The sequence below is a fragment of the Rhinolophus ferrumequinum genome, chromosome 9 (assembly GCF_004115265.2).
Source record: "Rhinolophus ferrumequinum isolate MPI-CBG mRhiFer1 chromosome 9, mRhiFer1_v1.p, whole genome shotgun sequence".
NCBI lineage: Eukaryota > Metazoa > Chordata > Mammalia > Chiroptera > Rhinolophidae > Rhinolophus > Rhinolophus ferrumequinum.
In genome coordinates this window covers 11,228,825-11,238,525 of record NC_046292.1, presented here as the reverse complement: position 1 = coordinate 11,238,525, position 9,701 = coordinate 11,228,825, and the positions used below count along the sequence as shown (strand labels likewise).

General features: G+C 53.1%; 1 protein-coding gene across 1 annotated transcript in view; it reads left to right on the top strand.

Annotated features, from left to right (window-relative positions):
- The first annotated feature begins 478 nt into the window (after positions 1-478).
- Positions 479-9,701, top strand: part of PADI2 (peptidyl arginine deiminase 2) — a 43,920-nt gene continuing 34,697 nt past the window's right edge. The window contains exon 1 of the mRNA XM_033114451.1: positions 479-704. Within this exon, the coding sequence (XP_032970342.1) occupies positions 613-704 (92 nt within the window). The 5' untranslated portion in view covers positions 479-612. The remainder of the gene's footprint in view (positions 705-9,701) is intronic.

Genomic DNA, 9,701 nt, shown 5'->3' with positions numbered 1-9,701 from the left:
GCCATTTCCTTCTGGTAATACCCATTTAAGTATGGGGGGGTAAGGGGTTCAGGCTATATCTGGCTTCCTGCCTTCGCTCAGGCAGCTCCCTCTTCTCACTTCTCCTTAGTTTGCAAACACCTCCTTTAAGAAGGCTCGGGTCCTGGACCCCGGGCTAGGTTATTGCACCTGTTGCCTCTGGGCTCCCACCACCTCCTACCCTCTCCGCTCTGGCAGCTCCACGCTTGCATTATCTACCGGGCAAGGCTGTGGGCGCCTGGAGGAGGCGCTCATCCTGCGTCCTGGCGCCCGGCAGCTGCTGAATGAATGAATGAGTAAACTAACCACGGAAAGGAGTAAATTGACCAGGGCTGACTTCACCCTGACCACAGGGGGGCCTGGAAGAGTTGAGGGCGTGCGCATACTTGACGGACGTGCCCTCAGTCCACTAGCAGAGGAGGAGGCGGGCCCTTCACCCACGCCCCGCCCACCGGGGGGCCAAATAAGGGCGCGCCAGGCAGCGTCTGGCAGCAGCGCCGGGCTCCAGCGGCTAGAGTCGGCGCACCTGCGACAGGTGCTCCGGGGGAACCTGAACAACGGAAGACCCGCACCGGGCCTGGCACTGTGGGGAGGATGCTGCGCGAGCGGACGGTGCGGCTACAATATGGGAGCCGCGTGGAAGCGGTGTACGTGCTGGGCACGCACCTCTGGACCGACGTCTACAGGTGAGCCGGGCCACCGCGCGGGCCAGACAGCCCCCGCCCCGGACCCCGGGGTTCCCGGGAGATCTCCACCCCAGAAATCCTTCGACCTTCCCAGGACGCCGGGACGCGGACAGCCTTGCTCCAGCCCGAGCAGCCCCTCATCCCGAGGCCTCCCGCGCCAGAAATCCTAAGAATTTCACCCAGAAACCTGACAGCCCCAAACCTTGTGTCAGCCTCCCCTAAATCCTGAGACCCTCCCAGACACCCTGACAGCCCAAGCGCCCATACTACCCCTTGCCCACATCCCCTCCTTTGCACCCCAGTCTTCCCACCTGGCCGTCTCCAGCACCCAGGGTGACCTCAGCACCCTGCAGCTTCCCCGCCAGCCTCTCCCCTTTCACTTCCCCTCCCCTCAGAACCACCCTTCTCCCTCATGCCCAGCTCTTCCCCTGAGACCCTCCTGGCTCACCACCCACCTCCGCCCAGCCCCTCAGCCACTCCCAGATCAGCTGAGCTTCCTGGGACTTGCTGGGGAGCTGCCCTGGGGTGGAATCTGGCCCTGGGGGTTGCTTAGGCTCCGATTTCGCCCTGTGGGGGCTGCTGATGGTTGCCTGTCCGCAGACGCTGGCTGTGAGCTCTATGTCCCCAAATGCCTTCCCCTTAACTTCACCCTGGGGTCAGGGAAGGACCTTCTACCACCCCACTGAGGGTGCAAAGCTGTGGAGTCTTTATCAGAAGAGCCCCCCATGCAGGATTCTGCTCCCTCACCCTTCTCCTGTCCACGAACTTGGTGGCGTCCAGGATTTCTGAGGTCAGGGCCCTACCTCCAGCCCCGAGGGAGCCGCCAAGTCCAATGATACCTCCCCCTATAGTGTGGGGCAGGCCTTGCCAAGGTGTGACTGGTGTAAATGAAGCAGTGGCGAGAGTCCAGGGGAGAATCACTCAGCCCTCTATTTCAAATATTTGAAATAGTCCTCATTGCCAGGGTGGGAGGGGTCTGTGCTGAGAGCGGGGAGCATACAGGACTGAGGTGGGACCCGTGCTGATAACCTTGGGTGGGTTTCCTAACCTCTCTGTGTCTTGAGCTGAGCTGGAGGTGCCAGTGTGGCTTATTGCTCCCAAATCATTGTCACCTGGAGTGCCCTGCCTTTCTCAGGCCCCCAACAAACCCCATCCCTGTGTCTTCCCACATCCCCTCCCAGCCCATTCTTTCTGGCCCCTTCAGTGACCGTGGCAACCCTGCCCAGCCAGTCTCCTACCACCTAGTCAGCAGGCACTGGCCACGAGGATACCATCAAAGCCCCTTCCCTGAAGGCAAAGGGCCCGGTCACCTGCAGACCAGGTACTCTCTCCACTCATCTGCCCCTGGCCTCAGTTGCTCCACATGGAAATCTCAAGGTGGTTTCCGAGGGTCATAACACAGCAGTGGGGTGTGGTTCAGTCCTCAGTGGCCTGGGCGAGCTCCCCTACTTTCCCCACCCCCAATCCTAAACTTGGGCACTGCCAGGGAGCGGGCCGGGAGCCAGGAGGCTCAAGTCTCTAAGCCTCAGCTGTCACCATACCCGCCTGTTTATTCACGGAGGCACTTTTGGCATGGTACCTCCGGGGGGGTAAAGGGTAAAGAAGAGGGCCTCAGCCACAGTGACCCACACCTCCGACCTGCACTTCACGTAAGACTCTCCACCACCCCCCAGAGAAGAAGCGCAGTCCAACAGAAACAGAATGCAAGTCACACATAGAGCCACATGTGTGATTTTAAATTTTCTAGTAGCCACATTTTTAAGGTTAAAATAAACAGGGGCAAATTAATTTTAATAATATATTTTATTGAATCCGATATATCCAAAATATTAGCATTTCGATCTATAATCAATATAAAACGATAAGATAGTTTGTATATTAAGTCTTTTTCATAGTAAGTCTTTGGAATTCAGTGTGTATTTTATACTGATGTCACATCTCTGTGCAGACTAACCGCATTCCATGTGCTCAGCAGCCACCTGTAGCTGTGGCCACTGTCCTGCACAGTGCAGGTCTGGAGCAGGGTGTCTTATCCTTGGCTCTATCGCATTGGGGGCCACATAATTCTTTGTTGTGGGGGCTGCCTTGTGCCCTGTAGGATGTTTAGCAGCACCCCTAGCTTCTAATCCCGAGATGCCAGTAGCAGCCCCTAATTGTGACAACCAGAAATGTCTCCAGGTAACGCCATCAGTCCCCTGGCAGATGGACAAAATCACCTCCAGATGAAAACCTCTGGTCTAATCAAAGAAGCCCCTTCTGGAACTAAGGAGACTGAGCCATTACTACTATTGTGTGACGGGCCAGCCGCCACAAATCGAACAGTACCCGAATGGGGGAGTGGGAATGAAAAAAGACACTCACACAAATGATGATGCGGCCGGTCTTCAGTGATCCTGAAGCACCGAGTTTACTTTCTTTCACCAATTTATACCATCTGTGTACATGCAGCTTAACAATCATGAGTATGCATTATCTCATTAAGAGTTAATTTATGACTTTTACATACAAACTACAAAATCCTTGAAACTTTCCCAAAGTCATTATCTCATGACAAAGCCCACCAATTAACCTGCTAGTCTTCAGTCCTCAGTGTCCGGGAACCGGTCACTCCCACCTCATTCCTCAGCAGCTTGCAAGCACCCTACAGGTGCAGGCAGAGATCATGCCTTAGAAGCTGAAACAAGTTAATCATAAACTGAGCCAGTCTGCAAGGCTTTAGAATAACAAGAAATCATGGCTCCCCACACTATTGTTACTCCTAATAGCTGTAGTGGTAAGAGCTCTTGTCCATATTAATAATCGCAGGAGATATTAGTGAACACTTATGAACCAAATGCATTATCTCCTATCTTCCTGACCATAGATCTTGGAGGGCCTGCTGGGATGAACCCATTTTGTAGATGAGAAAAGTGAGGCTCAGAGAGTTGATGCCATCTGCCCAGTGTCACACAGGACTCAGGTCCAGTTCTGACTCAGAACTCATACTCTTAACCACCACTCTATCTTGTGTGACCCTAAAACTAGCAGATTGAACTAGATGACCCCCTCAGCCTGTGTCCCTTCCATCTTCCACTCAGGCCATTAGCCCACGGCCCCCAGAAATTTCACCCACTTCCCACTGAGTCCTTCCTGACCCAGACGCAAGTCCTGACTTAAGACCCCACATGATGCCCCCCACAGTCTCTAAAGAGACACCAAGGGACAAGGCCTCATGGACCCTGGGCCGTTAGGGACTAGTATTTTGACACCTCACTCCTGAGTCACAAAGATGAGTGAATAGACCTCAACACCCACCCCCTTTCCCAAGAGCCCTGCGCCCCCACTCCTGAGATGCACACATAGCTTTGCTCCCCTCCAGACACAGCAGGGGCCTCACCTGCCCCCGCGAGCAGACCCTATGGTCCACCCACCCTCTTCCAGCCAAACTGGCCCCTTGGGGATGGATGCCCGCTCCCAGCCACATTCTCATCACCAGGCTCTAAGAAGCTATGAGCAGATCACAGAAAGAGGGAAGCGGGATTTTTTGTGTGTGATTTACATTGAGCTAGTCATTAAAGATACTTCCTTCTCCTACTCCCACGTGTACTTATATTCGGTTTGGCACATGGATGCCTTGTCCCCACAATCTCCCCCATTGTCACTTCTTCACTGGGTCTAGCTTGAGTCCCCATCTGATTCTGGCTTGAAGTTAGAGACGGGGCACAGAGTGAGTAGAGTCCCAGGTTGGGTTCACCCTCACCTTTGGTGAGCGATGTTTTCTTGCGTTGGAGCCAGGGACACCCACAGAATCTGGAGGGATTAGAGAAAGGGCAGCCTTGGAGTAAAATAATGGTGTGGGCACATTGCCCAGCTCTCCCACTGACCCACGAGCCGGCCATGGAGACAGCTTCTCCTTTCCCTCCTTCTGCTTATTCATCTGTCCAGGAGGGTGAGAGTTCCCAGTTGGGCAGGTGTCCCCTTGTCCCTGGTGGAGAGAGGTCAGGATCTGCCTTTGGAGGTCTGCAGGAGCTTCAGAGCAGAGATGTGTTAACCACTCTTTCTCTTGCCTCTGCAGACCAGCAGCCTGGTTACATTTGACCTCATGAGGAGCCCGTGAGGTGGGAGGTGGGGCTGATCCTCGCCCCCTTCTCTGGGAATCCCTAAGGCAGAGGCTGGCCCACCACTGTCTGGCAGAAGATAGGAAGAAGATAGCAGGGCAGGAGTTCCTAGACATTGCACAGGAAAATGATGGGAAAACCAGCAATGCAGTTATGTATCGTGGCTCGGAGAAGAGCCTGGAGAATCTAAATTCGTTCCCCGCTCACTCCCTCAACTTCCTTTCTCTGTGTCTTGGTTGGTGTGAGTGTTTTAGAAAGGAGCCTTTGGACAAAGGTCCAGTCTGAAACGATGGGGACTCGGGGTGCCATGGTCTCCCCTCCCAGACAGCGCCAGACCCCAGCTCACTGACCCTTCTCCGGCCGGCTCCCCTGCACAGGCTCCACTCTGGCCACATTGACTGGGGTGCTCTCGGCCCTTGAACGCACCAAGCTCACGCCCACCTCAGGGCCCTTGCAGGTGCCCTTTCCTCTAGAGCAATATCCCACAGACCCCTTTAAGTCTGACATTCATCTGTCACATCTTAGCTCAAATGTCGCCTCCTCCAAGCAGCTTCCTTGACTACCCCCATCTTGGGGTGCCCGACCCCAAACCCCGGGCACGCTCTACCTCATCTCAGTACTTTTTTCTTTGCAGATATTATTATTATTTCCTTAATATGCCTCACATTTATTGAACACTTATTCTGTACTAGGTAGACTTCTTTGCATCTTGCATGTTCATCTCGTGTTGTGAGATTTACCTGTGTTTAAATCTCACAACAACTTTATGAAGCAGGTACTATTAGGGGCCCCCTTTTACAGTTGGGGAAACTGAGGTAAGGAATGCTTGTCCAAGATGACACAGCTGCTTACTGGTGGTGGTGCAGATCCCGTGCCCCTGACCGCGCTGCCTTCGGCCGGCGGGGCTGCCTTCGGAGACCTGGGTTTTAGGCGGTCCTCCTCCCTGTTCACCGATTTCCTCGTTCCCACGCGGAAGTCAATGAAGGGCTCCTTGGGTGAGTGAATGAATGAATGATGTGGCCTGTGAGATGTGTGGACTGGCCTATCATTGGGCTGAGCTCTCCACCCCCAGCCTCCAGGGAAAAGCACTGTTGGATGGGCCAGTGGAAGGTCAAGGGCATGTGGCCGAGCATGGCCAGAAAAGCACTTGCTCTTGAGAGAATGATGGTAGGAGAAATCAGGCCAGGTCAGGTGGCCCCATAAATCAGAACAGCACCCACAGCTCTCAATCCTAAAGAGGAGGCCCTGCCAGGAGCTACTTCAGGGCTCAGGTTTCAAGCGAGTTCTCAGGGAGTGGTACCCTGTGGTTTAAGCCCACAGCCTCCTGCACACCTGGGGTCCCCAAGAGCCTGCCCTTCCTGCCCACAGAGCCCCAAGTCAGGACGGGAGCATGGTGGCAGGGCCTCACCCTAGTGCCCACCCCAAAGCTGGACAAGCAGCTCTCTCCTGCCCAGCCGTGCCAGACCCTGTGCCCAGGGATTTTGACTGGTTCAAACCTAATTATCTCAGTCATTCACCCAAGAGCCCAGAGCAGGAAGCCAGCCTTTGCTGTCCCCTTTCTGGGCGTCTGACTCCCACCTAAGAAATAGTAGGAGGCTCTAGATGTTCCTAAGAGCTTCTCATTTGATCCTCTCCTGAGCCAGGCTTGCTACTCACCCCACCTCCCACCAGGTATCCCTTCCAGGAGGACCTTTATGAGAGGACTGTAACCAAGAGATTCTCTCCTAGGAAGGGAGCAGCCAAGCCCAGAGCTCACCTCACATTCTGCCATTACTGTCCCTGAGACTTGGAGCAAGTGCTTGCCCTCTGTGGGCCTCAACATGCTCATCTGTGAAATGGGATGACATTAATACAGGCTTCGTGGGGTTATTGCAAGGATGGACTGAGATCATGTGCCAAAGTCTTGGAACAATACCTGGCACCTAGTACTCAGTTAAGTATTTATCATGAGTTAGTATTGGGTTCATTATATATTATGAAACAAATAATAATGAGATGCAGCCTAAAAGAGTTCAGTTCTCATGGAAGAGAAATGTGGAACAACATTTGTTAAGTGTTGTTTGAGGCACCAGCGAAAGGAGGGAGAGATGAGTCCTGCTGGGTGGGATCAGGGAAGACTTCCTGGAAGATGTGGCAACCAAGCTGAAGGATGGACAGGGGTTCCCAATGTGACCAGGAGGTACTACGCAGGAGCAAAGGTACCCAGCAGGAAAGTGGGGCCACGTGGGGGTGGGAAGGGCATAGTTTCTATGTCCTAGAATGTAAGGCTAGAGAGTCAATGAGCTCAGACCGGAGCTTTGAATGTCAGGCTCAGGCAGTGGATTTGGTTCTGTTGGCAATGGGGAGTCATTGGAGGTGTCTGGGGAGAGAGTGACCATAGATTAGATTGTTTCTTCCCGAAGGAGAGGGCCCGGGGCAGCTAGAGGCACCAGTGCCCAGTGAAAGAGGCTGCTGAGGTTACCAGACACAGAAGGAGGCTGGCTGAAGACAGACCTCATTGTTGCTTCTACCAATCCCTGTCTAGGAGCACCCATCCCCCTCAGAACTCCAGCCACCACCATGCCAGTTGTGAGGCCTTGCCTCCCTGCCCTTGTCCCTCTCCTTGAGGGTGCTTACCTGGGGTTGCATGCCAGGCTGGCACCCATGACCTCCCTCAGACTTCTGCAAAGCCCTGAGGACAGCGGTCCACACCCACACTCCCAGGAGCAGGGGTCACTGTGGGGCTGAGCCCCGGCTGGTGCTAACGAGCCTCAGGACAGGTGGAGAAGCTGGGAGAGCCAGATGCCAGCGAGGAGCAGGCACGTGATGCCCTCAGGTCTGGGGCTGAGTGAGGCCAAGTTGATGAACTCACCCCACTGACGGAGCGAAGACCAGAGAAGCTGGGTGCCTCCCCAGCATGTGTGTGGCCAGGCAGATGTTAGGTCTCAAAGCCCAGAATTCCGTTGGGTTGAACTCAGTGAACATCCCACTTCTATTAATACATCTGATTGCGCTTTCCGGTCTTGCTCAAAGTTCCTTTGTCTGACACCAACCGACCGGCCATTTCTCTCCATTCCCACAGCCACCACCTGCTCCCAGACCACCATCATCACTTACCTGGACAGGTGTAGTCACCTCCTTGCTGGTTCCCCTACGCCCACTATTGCTCTCCTGAAATCCATTCTCCACCCTGCACCCTGGGTCCTCTGTCTACAGCGTAGAAATGGCCATGCCACTCCTGCTTAGAAGCCTTCAGTGCTCTCAGGAGAAAGGCCAGCTCCTCACCATGACCCGGGTCCACTCCTCTCCCTCTCGCTCACAAAGTCCAGCCACACAGACCTCCTTCCAATTTCTCCAATGTGCTGGGCAAGCGTCCCCCTCAGGCCATCACCCCAGCGGTCGTTGCTGCTTGGAAATCTCTGCTCTGCTTCCTGTCCTCACTTTGGTCAGTTCTGTGGTTCTCAGACTGTGGTCCCTGGTCAGCAGCATCAGCATCTCCTGGGAGCTTGTTAGAAATTGGTCTTCTCATTCACAATGTATGTGTGTATCAAATCATCACGTGCTATACTTCACATATATACAATTAATTATATGTGTCAATTGTTCCTCAGCAAAGTTGGGGGAAAGAAGAAATACAGCTTCACAGGCCCCAGCCCACCCCGGCGGAATCAGAAATTCTGGGGGTGGTCACCACCTCCATCTTAACAGGTCCTCCAGGGGATGCTGACATTCGCTCAAATTTAAGGAGCACTGGTCTAATTAATGCTTGTCCTTCAGAGTGAAAAGTTTAGACCTTAGCTCAAATGCCACTTCCTCCAAAAATCCTTCCTTGACTGCCAGATCAGGTCCTCATGGCACCCCATACCTCTCCTTTATAGCAATTACCACACCTGTAATCACACAATTGTGTAATTCATTGAAAGTCTCTCCCACTAGAATATACGTTTGGTGGACGCAGGAAATATGTTGTTTTTCACCAGTCTACCCCCAGCACTTAGAACTCTGCCTGGCATACAGTAAGTGCTCAATAAACACATGTGGAATGAATGACTAACAACATAAGAACGCCCTCCTCTTCCAGCCCTTCCTGCAGCAAACATTTATATTGACCTTGTGCCTGTACGAGGCCAGGTGCTGAAACAAAAAGAAAAGGCGGTCCCTACCTCCAAGGAGCTAACTGTCACAAGGGAAAATAAACATGGGGACAAATCAACTGACTTGGGGCTTTAAGTCGGGATAGACAGTTGCCAGGCAGAGAAGTCAGGGAAAAGTATTACAAGTAAAAGGAACAGCATGTGCAAAATGCACGGTAAGATGGAACAATGCAGGGAGTTGAGAGGATGGAAGGAGTTGCAGAAAATGAGGCTGGAGAGTCAAGGTGAAATGTCACTGGGTGAGTACCAGGCTACAGAGTTTGGATTTTATAGTATGGGGAGGCACGGAGAGACCACTGAATAATTTCAAGCAGGCAAGTGACCTGACAACTTTTTTTAAAATTAAAGTTTATTGGGGTGACAGTTGTTAGTAAAGTTACATAGATTTCAGGCGTACAATTCTGTATTACATCATCTATAAATCCCATTGTGTGTTGACATTTGTTTGTTTTTTTTAATCACTTTAGTAATAGAGTTTAGGAAACCAAGAAGGGTGGATGCATTCATTCATGTATTCCCAAAGTGTATATGAGGCATAGCCGTGTGCCGAGTGCTGGGGTACAGTGGTGGGCAGGGCAGACGTGGTCCCAGGACTGAGTAGGCTGTCCTTCCGGCCACACGATCTTTGCCTCTTCCCCATAAGCAGGTGATCAAAGCCACCGCCAACACCCCCACTTTCTCACCCTGGATACTGTCCTGGGCCCCTCCCTGCCGCCTCCAGGGACAACAGATGCCTGCAGCCCCTGACTCTCGGGTTTCTGCGGTGG